At 32.8% G+C, this 18254-nt stretch overlaps 2 protein-coding genes across 2 annotated transcripts; both read left to right on the top strand.

Annotated features, from left to right (window-relative positions):
- Positions 1 to 2694: 2694 nt before the first annotated feature.
- On the top strand, positions 2695 to 4765 carry LOC131874356 (probable pectate lyase 18). Its single transcript, XM_059217693.1, has 5 exons — positions 2695 to 2861; positions 3293 to 3923; positions 4124 to 4227; positions 4338 to 4476; positions 4559 to 4765. Exons 1-5 carry the CDS (start codon positions 2695 to 2697, stop codon positions 4763 to 4765), a joined length of 1248 nt encoding a protein of 415 aa, XP_059073676.1.
- An 11418-nt stretch (positions 4766 to 16183) lies between these two features.
- Positions 16184 to 18254, top strand: LOC131874355 (probable pectate lyase 18). The gene is made up of 5 exons (XM_059217692.1): positions 16184 to 16350; positions 16782 to 17412; positions 17613 to 17716; positions 17827 to 17965; positions 18048 to 18254. The coding sequence occupies exons 1-5, from the start codon at positions 16184 to 16186 to the stop codon at positions 18252 to 18254; spliced, it is 1248 nt and encodes a 415-aa protein (XP_059073675.1).

Raw genomic sequence — 18254 nt, 5'->3', positions numbered from 1 at the left:
ATATCATTTAGAAGATTTAATAATGAATTAGCATTTAATATGTCTTTCATGATATCAGGTTAATTAGATAGATTGATAGTTACCTTTTCTTTTGTACTCTTATACATGTGTCTGTATGAGTTTTATACTCTCAAGATCATGTTTAGACAAATCTTGTTATTGGTATTCTTATGTACTAATGTGTTTGAAATCAATTTTTATGCTAAATTTAATTATCAAGAAGATAATACTTGTTAGATGCTTCTATTTTCCTATGACTACTTTGTATACTTGTGCATTCAATTCTTGTTTGTGTAAATGGATGGTGGTAAACATGGAGAACCATATAAGGATTGAGTATCACCCTCTATATATCTATCAACAAATGACTTAAAAAGATGCATTGGGAAAAAGATGTTTTATCAAATTTTAATATTATACCATGCTACTACTTTTGATCATTTAAAACTCATACTCTTTGCCATATCATAATATTGTTATATTAGCATGTGTGTGCACGCGCACACACGCACACACACAAACATAGAGACAGAGAGAGAGAGAGAGAGAGAGAGAGAGAGAGAGAGAGAGAGAGAGAGAGAGAGAGAGAGAGAGAGAGAGAGTATATCATGCTACATAGATTCCATCACTCCTACTTGTTTAAGATTTCTCGACATCTTTGCGTTGGGCCAGGTATTCTTCATGCCAAGAAGAGTTTCAGGGGAGTGTAAAGATTTGTGGTTGGGTAGATATGTTCTTCGATGATGCTCTCACCCAATGTGTGCTTGTTGGAGATAGTGTCTCGTGAGTTCCTGTTAGGGTTACCTTAATTTTTGTACTCTTCGTAATTGACCTTTTGAAGCTATGTAAAGGAAATTGTTTCCTTATGATAGGGCTTGTCAATGGCTTTTGTACTTAAACATCATGTTTCCATTCTAATATATTTGAACGTGTTATTTTAAATGTTTTAGAATAATGCTTATTTTATGCTATATCATTATTTTAATAATATGGAGGTCCTTATAGTTTGAAATTATTATTGTCTCAAAACATTAAAAAATATCAAAATTGACACATTACTAAATCATGTGAATGGACATTGATATATTCAAAGCAATTTCACTTGTATTTGGGTTTGCTTCATGTAAGATAAACAAATTTACCAAATATTTAATATATTTTCCATGTCAGTACATATAAGAGGCATTTTTATAATTTATTATTTTTGTATTTATAATTTAATAACAAGTCATCTAGTGTAAAAATGTTGTAATAATAAGAGGTGGTAGAAAATTTCGATAGAATTTATGATATAAGGACTCATGTTCAACTTTAATATTATTTTATGTGGCATGGAAAGTGAGATGTCTACTTCTAAAAATGGTTTACAAATCCAATCACATAGAACTATTTGGACTTTTGTTGATGCTATTTAAATGATTTTTATTTGATAAAAAAATAAATCTCACATAATTAATTACTCCATCTAATAGTAAAAAACTATAAGTATTAAAAAGCCTTCTATTATTCACAGCTCCTTTTTATAAGTAAGATCTACACAATTAGAAGTTCTAGAAATGAATGATCTTATTAGATCAAAATAAATAACAATTAGTTCACCATTCATACTTCTTACAAAAGCCTTCTCACTATTAAGCTGTGTGTGTCATACAATTCAATAGAATTAAAAGCTGAATTAATGCACAAAAATGTTCCAATAGTATCATATGTCTTTATTATTTTTAAAAGTTGAATATTTGGTTTGATTAAATATATATTTCAGGTTGAGCTAGCCATCCAAACTAAAAACATATAATGATTCAACATATTATTTAAAAGTTCATATTATTAAATTGATATGATGTAGAATTAGAAATAATCAATCTTTATAAACTTATAACCTTAAATTAATATATAAATATGTCTATTATACCTAAGTATCCTCGTGACGTCACACATAGCAAATAAAACTCCAATTATTTTCACTTCGACCTATCTTTCTCTAACGTAATCATCCATTCATTATGTTTTATTGCGTTAACATAAAGAAGTTTATCCTACAAATATACATTTACAATCTATTAAGTTTCGATATGTTAGATTCTTTGGAATTCTAATTTTTTCCACGATAAAAAAAATGAAGAGCGCGGGAACCATGTGAGCGCGGGAACAACATGCGAGAATTTTATACCAAACTTGGTCGCCCATCCCCGTGCAAATTACGGAAGAGGAAAGTCATTTATAACCAAAGACAAACATACTTGTGGGCCATATCACCTTTGCCAATGTTTCTCATGTTTTAATGTGAAACCCAAAGAAGTGTTACTACCGAATAACTCAATGGAGTCACCATGGAAAGCAGACACGGATAAAATGCGGCGTCCACCACATCCATGAAAGTTTCTATATCTATGTTTTTCAAATAGATTTGGAGAAAACTCTCAATTCAGAAAAACGTCGGAGTAAACATTCTAAGAAACGTTGGAGGAATGCTCTATCACATCATTACTCACTATTGTTTATGAGTCAAGCGCTATAGTCATGTGCATTACCACCGTAATAATCGCACTGAGATAACGTGCACACAACAATTTTTCAAACGTCGGGGTCAAGATTCCCCCTTCTCTACAGATTTTGCACATGATGATTTTGTATATAAGATAGCCCAAAGCCATAGCATGTAATACAACCATTGCAGGTTTTCTCCTATCCAAAATGGCGAGCAGACAAGCCTTACAGCCATTGTTTCTTCTTCTTGCTGTCTTTTTCATCAAGTTAGTAATGGTGGAATCAATAAGAACCCCCTTCAATATGACTAAGGCTGAGAATAGTGATAAATATCATGTTGAGAAGCCGGAGCTTGTAGTTCAAATGGTAGAAAGGTAACCATTTCGCCTTTCAGATGATTTAGAAATTTTAGAGAATTTATTTATGGTAGTATAGAAATGAAATCCAATATCTTATTGAATTTAGTACATTAGTATGAAATCTTAAATGACAAGGTTTATTATAAATGTTCTATTTATTCTTATGCTGTTCCTCGACGTTTTCTTCACTGTAATTTCTATAATACTATTCTCGTAACTGTAGTTGGTATGCAGCAGTTATAGAACAAATTTCTATCACCCATATCATCATGCCATTGGATAATTAACAATTGTCGTCGTTGAGACAGATTCAATGAAAGAAAATTCACTACAGAAAAGATATTTAAGTCAGTTCAATTAAGAGAATTTCGAAGTCCTAGCATTTTTTTATAGCTAGCATATATTACAGACAGTTGAGATTATTTACTTCAAGAACTATTGTGCAGGAGTTTAAATAATTCGAAAAGAAAGCTGAGCTCGTGCGAAACGGGGAACCCCATCGATGACTGTTGGCGTTGTGATCCTAACTGGGTTAACAACCGAAAGAGACTGGCTGATTGTGCCATCGGATTTGGCAAAAACGCCATTGGAGGTAAGAATGGCAGATTTTATATAGTTACAGATCCAAATGACGATGACCCGGTCAATCCTCGACCTGGAACTCTGCGGCACGCTGTTATTCAAACCGAACCTCTCTGGATTATTTTCCAAAAAGATATGGTTATTCAGCTCAAGGAGGAGCTTATCATGAACAGTTATAAGACTATTGATGGTAGAGGTGCCAATGTTCATATAGCAAATGGAGCTTGCATTACAATTCAGTATGTGACCAATATTATCATTCATGGAGTTCATATCCACGACTGTAAACCTGCGGGAAACACAAATGTTAGGAGCTCCCCGACACATTATGGGTTTAGAACCAAGAGTGATGGAGATGGGATTTCCATCTTTGGATCAAGCGCAATTTGGGTTGACCACTGTTCATTGTCAAGTTGCGCAGATGGATTGATCGACGCCATCATGGGTTCCACTGCTATAACCATTTCAAACAGCTTTTTCACTCACCATGACAAGGTGCTCAAAACTGCTTTTTTGGTCTTCCATAAATATACTTTTCTTTGAAATTAGGTTTCACAATTGTATTTTTTATCCGAGGATTTTAGGGTAGGGTATTAAAAGCCTATTACTTGACTTGAACGAAAAAAATGTGAGTATTTATTAAATTGTCGATAGAACGCTATTTCTCAAGTCCAATATTTATTGGCTTTTTCCAGGTGATGCTCCTAGGACACAGCGACGCCTACACCGAGGACGTCAAAATGCAAGTAACAGTTGCTTTCAACCACTTTGGAGAAGGGCTTGTTCAACGTATGCCCAGGTGTGAATAGAATTTTGTAACAAACTGTATTCCTTGCACAAAGACCACGAATATACAGCTTGCTGAAGTTTATTTGCTCAAGTCTTTAAGATATTAACGTTATGATGCAGATGTCGACATGGATACTTTCATGTGGTGAACAATGATTACACCCACTGGGAAATGTATGCAATCGGGGGAAGTGCAAACCCCACCATTAACAGCCAAGGCAACAGATTCCTTGCTCCTGATTATCGATTCCACAAGGAGGTAAAAGACCTGTACAACTCATGTCTCTTATATCTTTGGTATTCAACGGTTGTAGTATAGTTATAGTATGGGTAATGTGCAGGTTACAAAGCACCAAGATTCAACAGAAGGCAACTGGAGATCAGTGGGAGATCTTATGTTAAATGGGGCATTCTTCACAGCATCAGGGGCTAAAGAATCCTCAAGCTATGCCAAAGCTTCGAGTATGGCGGCAAGACCTTCCTCTATTGTGGGCTCTATCACTGCAAGTTCGGGTGTTCTCACCTGCAGAAAAGGTTCCAGCTGTTAGACCAAATGCGTGCATTATAGACAAATTCTTAGGAATCCCTCAATTCTGTTACTTTGCAAGCATGAGCACACGGAATGAGGCTTCTTAGTTATTTTAGTTTTGGTTGCCGAGACTCTCTTGTCATCTTTCACTAAAGACGAATATATGGAAAATATCGAATAATATTTTTCTCAAATTTGAAGTGTAGTGGTAGAACGTCAAGCCAGTGTTTGTTTATATTATCTCGATTGTCACTTAAAAACATTTCTTAGGTAAATCTCACAAGAACTGCAACATAGAGATAGGAAATAGTTGAATTTATGTTCATACCAGTAATTCAAAAAACTAATTTATGCAAATGTTTCTTGAAACTATGAACACACCCGGTGTAATTGTATACGACGCAACTAAATATATTCACTTGCATGGGGAATTATTAACCTTTTAAGTTAATTATGTGATTGTAGATTAATTTTATATTATACATGTCTAATTTGTAACTCTAGACCTTATCTATCACAATATATACTTTTTCTCTTTGATTTGCTAGATTCTATACTCCTCATTGATTATTAAGGACTTGGTATATTTATAACTACATCATAAAGATAGTGAAATAATCAATGGTCATGTTCTCCTACTCCCTTAATTAGAATAGTTTTTTGATTGTGATAAAGATACTTAGATGTTGATTTTGATACAATATTTTTATTCTATTTAAAGTTCCAAATGAAAATGTTCATAAGTTCATTCTATATACGAATAAGTCAATGATTGCTTAATGGTCAATTAATGTCTTTAAATTTGAAGCCCTGCTAGATAATTCCATGTTTTACAAACTCAACTCCCAATGACTACGAGGAAAGAGGAGAATTTTAAAATTTGAAACAAATTTATTTTTCCTTAAAATTCAAGCCAAGCAAGATCAATCCTCAATGCTACAAAAATGGTCCGTTGTAAAAAGATATATAATACAATGATCATGGGTAAATGTATGCAAATATAGGACAAAAACTAATGGGAATGCATGAATATAAATATAGGTAGGATATAGATAAGGATGGATATATATTGATGTATGGAAATAGGAGTAGGAGAACATAGATTGAAATTAGGGAAGGTGCCAAACTTATTAAAAATGGTTTTTGCATGCCAAAAATATTTTTTCTTTCTAGTGACTGAAAAATGAGTTTCTAATGCAAAATTTAAAATGGCTCCTGTAAAAGTTTTTAGATTTTAACATTTGATTTCTAATTTTGTCCTCCAAGCTTTGATGTTTTTGAAAAAAAAGTCAATTGTGACTTTATCCAACCTTTTGGATGCTTTGGAAATGTTGAAAATTCTGCCAAAATTACCTAAATGCTACAATCACGCAAACCTCCCAAGAATATAACTATGCAAAGTAGATTATAGGGATGCTTATTCTTTTGTTAAGTTGTACTTATTATTAGGGCTATGCAAGGATGTAGGAGAAGAGAATACTTGGTTTTTTAATATTATAGCTATCAGTTAGTCTCAAATCTATAAAAGCCAGATATTAAAATTAACTGTACTAGACAACAAGTTCCAGTACCATGTTAGATTCTTTGGGAAGTGACAATCGGGCTAGAATCTCGTGTCTGACCTAGATCATGTGCAACTACAGTTAATAGATAATCGAATATCAAATAGTAGAGCCAAAATCTGAAATGAAAGAACAATATAGACAATGCAAGAGAACTTGAGAATACTCTTCATACGCTCACCAAGCTACCAATAGGTGCATTAACTCCTACTACCCATAAAATATGGGAAGTTTTACCTACTTGATAAATGTCAAAATATGTAGCATAACCTCCTTAAGTGAAGATAGAAAAGAAGTTATAATTAGTGGCATAAAAGCCAAAAGAGGGTGAGAAAATTAATTACCCTATAACCTACTAAAGGTAAGAACAAACTCGTGGTTATGGAAGGAGGCACAACAAGCCAAAAGGGAGTGTGTGACTCAATTACTCATGTGTTAGAAAGTGGTACATGTAGATTATGTATTTTTCCATGTTTATTCACATTAACCACTCCTAATAAACCAAAGAAAGATTAAATAATATTTGTAGGAAAAAGAATAACGCCTAACAACTACTATGTGGTAAAAGGCAAGGTTTCATTAGCATATAAATTGAAGCAATACTTATATGGTGTCCAATGATCTCCAAAATTATGGTTTCAAAAGTTTAATTCATATGCTATGTATTATAATCTAGTGTATTTCCTAATTATGTTGGTTGCCTATATAGTTGGTCAGATATTGGACTTTGGTTTTGGTGGGGTTGGTTTTATGTACTAGATGGTAGTCATCGGGGTGCCGATAATTGTTTCTTTTTTCCCCTATTTTTTGTGTTATGTTGTTTATAGACTTTACTTTCTACTGTATTGGGCGTTGGGCCCCTTAGCAACTATTTAATTATTAAAAATTAAACTTTATGATGGTAATCAATCTCTTTTTATCAATTTATGCATAGATCATTTGTTGATATTTGGTAACAATGAATGGATGATTAGAGATATGGTATATAAAATTTCAATACATTTCAACATAAACAATTAGGGGTTCCTATATGCATCCTAGGCATTGAAAAGAGAGAGAAATAAGAAATGTTTGATTGGGATAGACTAAGTATGTTGAATTTGTGTTGTAATATTTTAGTATGCAGAATTATATGCTAGTAAATGTTTCTATTTTCTTGGGTACTAAGTTATTAGTTAAGTAATATATACGTCTTCACCGTTAAATGTAGAGTATATATTGCATGTTCCTTACACTAGTCTACTTCATATTCTAATTTATGTTATATTTTACATAAAGCTAGACATTGGTGATGTAATGGGAGCCTTGGGATTATTATATGGCTAATATTGGCATAGAGCATTGAACAACAATTAAGAGAGACTTAAGGTGAATGCAGAACACTATAAATTATTATATCTTCTACTATGGTGATTACTCACAAGGGATTGTTGACTTAGATTTGACAGGAGATGTAGATCATAAAATATCTACTAGTGGCTATTTCTTTAGCCTATTTAGTGTTTCTATTACTTGAATGAGCAAGTGATGGGTTGTAGTCATTTATCCATTGTAGAGGTATAGTACATGACAATTAGTAATCCCTGTAAGGAGGTGAGTTGGTTTTAGAGTTTTTGTTGAATTGTTGGCCTTATTCAAGCAATAGTTTAAACTCAATGTGAGAGTCAAGGTGTCATTAGCTTGGCCAAAACCCAATTTTTTGTGTATAAATGAAGCATATAGATGCACAATACCATTTTTCTCATCACATGGTGGAGGATAGTGGATGATGATTGAAAATGATGACTCTTTGGTGATTGTTTTAGATGATTTGATGAAGCATGTAAGCACAAATAACATTAGATGGTGTAATAAATATAATGGCCTCATAGTCCTTAATACTTAGATGCTAATATTCCCTTTATGCTTTTGCAAGGTATTTGAAATAAGTGGGAGAATTCTAGAAAACCATTGTCTCAACCATATTTTGTTCATATCTAATTATTTAATAGTTAAATTTTACATGTATTTTTGTTATCACTGTTAGTGTGTGGTATGTTTCTACTATCATATTCGTGTTAGACTTGTACCAGCCACTTAGAATTGGACAAGATCTAACCTTATAGTTCTATATCAAAGGTAAAATCAGCTAAATTATGCAAGTCGCTTGGAAAAGAGGGGTATATTAACTTGAATGGCCTTCCTAAAGGTCCTTAATTTTGAACTTTTACCAAATAAGTGAGTACCAGCAATCGAAATTTGACTACTTCAGCATCGTGATTATTTCATTATGCATGCTTGCCTTCCATCCCCAACTAATAAATATACGCAGATTGGAGGACGTGCATGAATTTACTCATGAGATTTCATGGTCTACATTACCGTCACGCACGGAGTGCATTGGACTATTATTTTTATTCCTTTAATTCTTCTAAGCATACTTTCATCAAGATTTTATTTGCTTTTGGAAACGAGGTTGTACTAGCCTTCCAGCGTACAAATAATGTAATGGCCCCATGCAAATTCGTGTGGCTGCAAAAACTTTTCTTTTTATTTAAAAACTACATTTAGATTTGTGATACGAAAATAATTTTAGTTGATGAGGGATGGAGGAGACCACCAACTATAAGGAAATGTGGATCCCATGTCCCACGACGAAGTCAAAAGCTACATGTGCTATATGGAGTTCGTTCTAATCTTTTATCATCGAACAACATAGCAAAAACAACCATGCAGAACAGATTGTTGTAAAATCCATGTGCCTTTTTTTCAACACACAAGAAATTTGTTATTTGTGAAAAAGCATGGAGATACTCTTCAAGTGTGCACACATAACATCGAGAGTCGGCCTTAATTAAAGTTTGACGTAGATGGTCAATGTCTCATACCCATCTTGACTATGACCAGTTGAATTGTTGCAAAGCATGTTGTGAGGTCGGTATTAAGCTTCTTTGTATTTACCAAATTTAAAGAATATAAACTAGAGTTGGATTTAGTATAGTTGGCGCGTTATATTTTATGGAGGTTGCAGAGGAGCTGGTGATGCTTGGTAGAATATCAGGCCAGTGGTAGTAATGGGACTTCTTTTTCTATGTGAGACGCATGATATCCTTGTAGTTCTTGGGCTGCCTTAGAGATCTGGACGTGGCAACAGGTTCTTGTTGAATTGGCCTTCAAAATGTAACAGGCTATTCAGTTATTTATGGACTGGGTATGGGAATGGAACCTCTGTGCTATCAAGGTCAGTCGGTTTGAGATCTATGTAAAGATTTCATTAGAAGTAAAACAACAGGCATGAAGGATGAAAACTGGGTTGTCTTAGATAGTTAATATAGTAATCTTATTTGGCTATGTCTGGGAAATTTATTGCTCCTCAATGTTGTACATGAATCCTCTACAACCCCTTTTTATAAAGTTAGGAAAGTTGTACCACACCATATCGTTGGTGAACAAGCATCTTCTATGTAAGTAGTATTATTTGAGGGTGGTTGATATGGATTAAGTTGTTGAGCACTTTAATTCATTTAACACTATTGTAAACAAAAGATGGAGGAAGAAGTTATAGGAATGGTCTTATGACATTCTTTTCTACACATATGGAGCAATCTATTGATGAACATTTGAAGCACTACTTTAAATTTTGTGCTTGATGAGGTAATGTCTTCTCTTCTCCCAAATGGTCTTTCATAGAAAGAATAGTACAAGTGGCATAGCTTTCTTTATTGGTGATAGCCTTATATCATGGTTGAGCTAAAATAAGGATTTTGTATCTTAGTCTATGGTAGAAGCAAAATATATTGCAATAGTTTCTTGTTGCATTTAGGTTTTATAGATAAAAAAAGACATTGTAGCAGATGGAGATTGAATTTGAAGAACCCATGCCAATCCTTTGTTACAATACAAGTACTATAAAAATTTCAAATGATTGGGTAACACATTCACGGAAAAACCCATATCTCAATTAAGTATCACTATCTAAGAGAGAAGGTTGCAAGGAAACAAGTGAAGATAGAATATGTTGAAACAAAGGAGAGATCATTACAAAACCTTTTCGAAAGGAGACAATTTAATATCTTGGGTAGAATTTGGTAGTGGTATCGCCCCCCTCTTAAATGAAGAGGAAGTTAGTATATGTTGAGGAGGAGTGTTGACTCCTCACTGCAAGTAGTCTTGGTGGTATTGTGAAAAAAATTACAAAAGGTATTAGTAGATTAATTTTTCCTTGAAGACCAAGAATCAAAGTGGATATTTGTCATTGATGTCAAAGTGGGAGAAAGGAAGCCAAAATTCTACACCATTTGGGGAAGAAAGGATTAGAGAGAGAGAGAGAGAGAGAGAGAGAGAGAGAGAGAGAGAGAGAGAGAATGAAAGTCCAATTACAAGAGCACAAAGCCAAACTTGAGAAGAATGAAAGTCCAATTACAATGGAAGCAAATTTTCTACACAAGGGGAGCCCCTAATTTCCATTACAAGGAGTATTTTATTAGTAGCATTTTTCATGTTTGGAACCAATGACAAAGGAGGAGATTGTTGAAATTTATATTTTCATTAATTTCAAAGGAGGTAGTTAAGGTTTTTGTATAAATTATCATTATGTTACCCTCAATATCCAGTTTTCAAAAATTACAATAATTTTAATTAATATTATGTCATATCAAATAATTATTGATCTAGATAAATAGAGTCAAGTTATGTTAAATACATCATTCAATATAGTATGTCACTAGTATCATCTTAATCAATTTTTTATTGTTGAAGGATTTGGAAGTATTTGTGATGTGTATATGAAGTTCATTCCTCAAAAACTATATCCACTAGCACATTATTTTATACCACATTCTACCATAGTTATATTTTGAGGCTTGTATGTTGGAAGATAAATATGGCTACACACAAAGACAAGTCTATTCAAGTTGCAAAGGTGGAATTCAATAACATGAAAAGTTAGGGTCAACATTATGCTCATAGAGATCACTTCACAATATATTATGAATTTTTTTATGAATGGGTCAAATTATTGCACTATGAACCAACTATAGGAAGCATGTGAAAGTGTACTAGGACCAACTAATTATTTTTCGTAAAGAATAGCATCATCCAACTCTTGAAGTAGCATGTTGGATCTTGGTTTAAGCCTTTTATATGTTTGGTCTAAAGTATGCATGTGTCAAATGTGTGAATGTTGTAAATAAGTTATAAGATGAGTTGTGATTATATATAATGTAGGGATGTATAAGTGTAATTGGATTCATTTAAAGAGTAATTCTTGCTAGTAGAACTAATAACCATCGCAAAAGTTGTGTAAGTTGTCAACTAAATTTTAGGTTAAGTGGGCAAAATCAATTGAAGGTCTCATGCACTTTGAGAGGGTTGTCAAAAGTTGATTAGATCAAGGTGACCCTAAAGCTTCATCCTTGAAGATCTGCATATCATATCTTTGATGTACTATTATTGTATTTAAGGTTGGCGCCTCATGATTATAGTTGGTGTTCACTTCTTAGACTCAAGCATTGGTGTCTCCTATGGGTTGATGCATACAAAATATTATAAGTTTATTATTTAGTTTATGAGGCTAGATTTGCATATTAGATCCAAGAAGCTTTTCTCACCATGGTTTTCCCCTTAAGTTTCTACATAAATCTAGTATTATTTTGTGTTGATGTCCTCTTATCTTATCTTATCAGTTTCTATGATGTTTGGAGAAGTTATCAAGGGTAATTAATTTGGAATTGGTGTCTACTGATTACCATTCTCTTAGTGTCTATGTGTGATTAACGCACATAATATATGCATTCTATTAAGAACAACAACCACTATTTCTTTTATTTTCATTGAAAAGAACTATCTAGATTTCCTTGGAAATGACCTTCTATTTATGTCACTTTGTGCAATCTTCCTTTATTCATAATGTATCTTTGTTCAAGACAAAAATCAAATCCGTGTAGCAGTAACAAGTTATCCTATATTGTCTAACAATGTAAAAGTTTATTGGTTATTTTGGATAGTTTAAAAATTTGGATTTATAAGTTTTGAATTTCATAAATACTTTTCCTTTGTAATAATTCTTTGAAGTAATTTAGAATGATATTTTTGTAATAAAATTTAGCTATTAATGAATTGTAATTGAATACATTAACTCTCACTTTAATTATAATCATTAGCATATTATTACTCATGGATTTGTTTAGGTCAACCCAAGAGTATAGCCAGTAATCCTTAGCTTGACTAAATCCATCCATTGATTATTACCATTTATTTATAATTAGATTAGTAGTAGATCAATAAAATAGATATTTATTTATATATTAATAAATGCATAGAGTAGCATATATCAATATAAGAATGCAAGTAGTTATTAAGAGAATTTAAGTAAGAGGTGTAGAGATGTTATTAAAGCTTAAAATTTATTAAGTTATAGCTTTAAACGTATAGAAATAAATTCATTAGTCAACAATATTAAACTTGAATATATTCTTTCTGTATATCTTAAGATGAATAAGTTATTATTTGAATGCCTCTACAATACTTTGTTTAGATTAAAAATAGAAAGACTTTTTAAAATCACAAGACTAATATATAAAATAGGATAATAAGGATAGTAATGAAAGAAATGGACTCTTGGGTCAAGGGTAAGATGTAAGCCCTTATCCCTTACCATATAGAAATAATAAATTTTGTTTTTTATTTTGTGATTGTTGAATATTGAACTCTGACTTAGTGAAAACTCTAATGATAATATCATAGTTTGTTTTTTTAAATGTAAAGGATAAGGATGGAATTTCATATTAATCTCATGTTGACATGTTCATATAGTTTCTTGACTAGATGATAGTTCCTTATCATTAAATGGTTAACCATCTCTAAAGTTTATGACTATATATATAAATATTAAATGGATTTGATCTTATATTTTGATTGTTTGATCATGATAACACTTTTTAATCAAAGGAGTGATTAGATGAATATGATATTGAATATTATAATCAAATCTAAGGTAGAAAGTTTATTCTAAGATGGAAAATATATTCTATTGTCAAAATATTTGAACCAATTAGATTTAATGAATGAAACTAAGTTATTTATGATAATCATTTATTATCAATTTATAACATTTTAATGATATAATGTTAGTGAATTTATGCATCATATAATAACTCATGAATTAGTTTTTAAGTATATCATTTAGAAGATTTAATAATGAATTAGCATTTAATATGTCTTTCATGATATCAGGTTAATTAGATAGATTGATAGTTACCTTTTCTTTTGTACTCTTATACATGTGTCTGTATGAGTTTTATACTCTCAAGATCATGTTTAGACAAATCTTGTTATTGGTATTCTTATGTACTAATGTGTTTGAAATCAATTTTTATGCTAAATTTAATTATCAAGAAGATAATACTTGTTAGATGCTTCTATTTTCCTATGACTACTTTGTATACTTGTGCATTCAATTCTTGTTTGTGTAAATGGATGGTGGTAAACATGGAGAACCATATAAGGATTGAGTATCACCCTCTATATATCTATCAACAAATGACTTAAAAAGATGCATTGGGAAAAAGATGTTTTATCAAATTTTAATATTATACCATGCTACTACTTTTGATCATTTAAAACTCATACTCTTTGCCATATCATAATATTGTTATATTAGCATGTGTGTGCACGCGCACACACGCACACACACAAACATAGAGACAGAGAGAGAGAGAGAGAGAGAGAGAGAGAGAGAGAGAGAGAGAGAGAGAGAGAGAGAGAGAGAGAGAGAGAGTAGAGAGAGAGAGAGAGAGAGAGAGAGTATATCATGCTACATAGATTCCATCACTCCTACTTGTTTAAGATTTCTCGACATCTTTGCGTTGGGCCAGGTATTCTTCATGCTAAGAAGAGTTTCAGGGGAGTGTAAAGATTTGTGGTTGGGTAGATATGTTCTTCGATGATGCTCTCACCCAATGTGTGCTTGTTGGAGATAGTGTCTCGTGAGTTCCTGTTAGGGTTACCTTAATTTTTGTACTCTTCGTAATTGACCTTTTGAAGCTATGTAAAGGAAATTGTTTCCTTATGATAGGGCTTGTCAATGGCTTTTGTACTTAAACATCATGTTTCCATTCTAATATATTTGAACGTGTTATTTTAAATGTTTTAGAATAATGCTTATTTTATGCTATATCATTATTTTAATAATATGGAGGTCCTTATAGTTTGAAATTATTATTGTCTCAAAACATTAAAAAATATCAAAATTGACACATTACTAAATCATGTGAATGGACATTGATATATTCAAAGCAATTTCACTTGTGTTTGGGTTTGCTTCATGTAAGATAAACAAATTTACCAAATATTTAATATATTTTCCATGTCAGTACATATAAGAGGCATTTTTATAATTTATTATTTTTGTATTTATAATTTAATAACAAGTCATCTAGTGTAAAAATGTTGTAATAATAAGAGGTGGTAGAAAATTTCGATAGAATTTATGATATAAGGACTCATGTTCAACTTTAATATTATTTTATGTGGCATGGAAAGTGAGATGTCTACTTCTAAAAATGGTTTACAAATCCAATCACATAGAACTATTTGGACTTTTGTTGATGCTATTTAAATGATTTTTATTTGATAAAAAAATAAATCTCACATAATTAATTACTCCATCTAATAGTAAAAAACTATAAGTATTAAAAAGCCTTCTATTATTCACAGCTCCTTTTTATAAGTAAGATCTACACAATTAGAAGTTCTAGAAATGAATGATCTTATTAGATCAAAATAAATAACAATTAGTTCACCATTCATACTTCTTACAAAAGCCTTCTCACTATTAAGCTGTGTGTGTCATACAATTCAATAGAATTAAAAGCTGAATTAATGCACAAAAATGTTCCAATAGTATCATATGTCTTTATTATTTTTAAAAGTTGAATATTTGGTTTGATTAAATATATATTTCAGGTTGAGCTAGCCATCCAAACTAAAAACATATAATGATTCAACATATTATTTAAAAGTTCATATTATTAAATTGATATGATGTAGAATTAGAAATAATCAATCTTTATAAACTTATAACCTTAAATTAATATATAAATATGTCTATTATACCTAAGTATCCTCGTGACGTCACACATAGCAAATAAAACTCCAATTATTTTCACTTCGACCTATCTTTCTCTAACGTAATCATCCATTCATTATGTTTTATTGCGTTAACATAAAGAAGTTTATCCTACAAATATACATTTACAATCTATTAAGTTTCGATATGTTAGATTCTTTGGAATTCTAATTTTTTCCACGATAAAAAAAATGAAGAGCGCGGGAACCATGTGAGCGCGGGAACAACATGCGAGAATTTTATACCAAACTTGGTCGCCCATCGCCGTGCAAATTACGGAAGAGGAAAGTCATTTATAACCAAAGACAAACATACTTGTGGGCCATATCACCTTTGCCAATGTTTCTCATGTTTTAATGTGAAACCCAAAGAAGTGTTACTACCGAATAACTCAATGGAGTCACCATGGAAAGCAGACACGGATAAAATGCGGCGTCCACCACATCCATGAAAGTTTCTATATCTATGTTTTTCAAATAGATTTGGAGAAAACTCTCAATTCAGAAAAACGTCGGAGTAAACATTCTAAGAAACGTTGGAGGAATGCTCTATCACATCATTACTCACTATTGTTTATGAGTCAAGCGCTATAGTCATGTGCATTACCACCGTAATAATCGCACTGAGATAACGTGCACACAACAATTTTTCAAACGTCGGGGTCAAGATTCCCCCTTCTCTACAGATTTTGCACATGATGATTTTGTATATAAGATAGCCCAAAGCCATAGCATGTAATACAACCATTGCAGGTTTTCTCCTATCCAAAATGGCGAGCAGACAAGCCTTACAGCCATTGTTTCTTCTTCTTGCTGTCTTTTTCATCAAGTTAGTAATGGTGGAATCAATAAGAACCCCCTTCAATATGACTAAGGCTGAGAATAGTGATAAATATCATGTTGAGAAGCCGGAGCTTGTAGTTCAAATGGTAGAAAGGTAACCATTTCGCCTTTCAGATGATTTAGAAATTTTAGAGAATTTATTTATGGTAGTATAGAAATGAAATCCAATATCTTATTGAATTTAGTACATTAGTATGAAATCTTAAATGACAAGGTTTATTATAAATGTTCTATTTATTCTTATGCTGTTCCTCGACGTTTTCTTCACTGTAATTTCTATAATACTATTCTCGTAACTGTAGTTGGTATGCAGCAGTTATAGAACAAATTTCTATCACCCATATCATCATGCCATTGGATAATTAACAATTGTCGTCGTTGAGACAGATTCAATGAAAGAAAATTCACTACAGAAAAGATATTTAAGTCAGTTCAATTAAGAGAATTTCGAAGTCCTAGCATTTTTTTATAGCTAGCATATATTACAGACAGTTGAGATTATTTACTTCAAGAACTATTGTGCAGGAGTTTAAATAATTCGAAAAGAAAGCTGAGCTCGTGCGAAACGGGGAACCCCATCGATGACTGTTGGCGTTGTGATCCTAACTGGGTTAACAACCGAAAGAGACTGGCTGATTGTGCCATCGGATTTGGCAAAAACGCCATTGGAGGTAAGAATGGCAGATTTTATATAGTTACAGATCCAAATGACGATGACCCGGTCAATCCTCGACCTGGCACTCTGCGGCACGCTGTTATTCAAACCGAACCTCTCTGGATTATTTTCCAAAAAGATATGGTTATTCAGCTCAAGGAGGAGCTTATCATGAACAGTTATAAGACTATTGATGGTAGAGGTGCCAATGTTCATATAGCAAATGGAGCTTGCATTACAATTCAGTATGTGACCAATATTATCATTCATGGAGTTCATATCCACGACTGTAAACCTGCGGGAAACACAAATGTTAGGAGCTCCCCGACACATTATGGGTTTAGAACCAAGAGTGATGGAGATGGGATTTCCATCTTTGGATCAAGCGCAATTTGGGTTGACCACTGTTCATTGTCAAGTTGCGCAGATGGATTGATCGACGCCATCATGGGTTCCACTGCTATAACCATTTCAAACAGCTTTTTCACTCACCATGACAAGGTGCTCAAAACTGCTTTTTTGGTCTTCCATAAATATACTTTTCTTTGAAATTAGGTTTCACAATTGTATTTTTTATCCGAGGATTTTAGGGTAGGGTATTAAAAGCCTATTACTTGACTTGAACGAAAAAAATGTGAGTATTTATTAAATTGTCGATAGAACGCTATTTCTCAAGTCCAATATTTATTGGCTTTTTCCAGGTGATGCTCCTAGGACACAGCGACGCCTACACCGAGGACGTCAAAATGCAAGTAACAGTTGCTTTCAACCACTTTGGAGAAGGGCTTGTTCAACGTATGCCCAGGTGTGAATAGAATTTTGTAACAAACTGTATTCCTTGCACAAAGACCACGAATATACAGCTTGCTGAAGTTTATTTGCTCAAGTCTTTAAGATATTAACGTTATGATGCAGATGTCGACATGGATACTTTCATGTGGTGAACAATGATTACACCCACTGGGAAATGTATGCAATCGGGGGAAGTGCAAACCCCACCATTAACAGCCAAGGCAACAGATTCCTTGCTCCTGATTATCGATTCCACAAGGAGGTAAAAGACCTGTACAACTCATGTCTCTTATATCTTTGGTATTCAACGGTTGTAGTATAGTTATAGTATGGGTAATGTGCAGGTTACAAAGCACCAAGATTCAACAGAAGGCAACTGGAGATCAGTGGGAGATCTTATGTTAAATGGGGCATTCTTCACAGCATCAGGGGCTAAAGAATCCTCAAGCTATGCCAAAGCTTCGAGTATGGCGGCAAGACCTTCCTCTATTGTGGGCTCTATCACTGCAAGTTCGGGTGTTCTCACCTGCAGAAAAGGTTCCAGCTGTTAG

The sequence above is a fragment of the Cryptomeria japonica genome, chromosome 3, assembly GCF_030272615.1.
Source record: "Cryptomeria japonica chromosome 3, Sugi_1.0, whole genome shotgun sequence".
In the NCBI taxonomy this organism is placed as follows: domain Eukaryota; kingdom Viridiplantae; phylum Streptophyta; class Pinopsida; order Cupressales; family Cupressaceae; genus Cryptomeria; species Cryptomeria japonica.
Note: the sequence above shows the minus strand (reverse complement) of the source record. Positions and strands in the feature narration are given on the sequence as shown.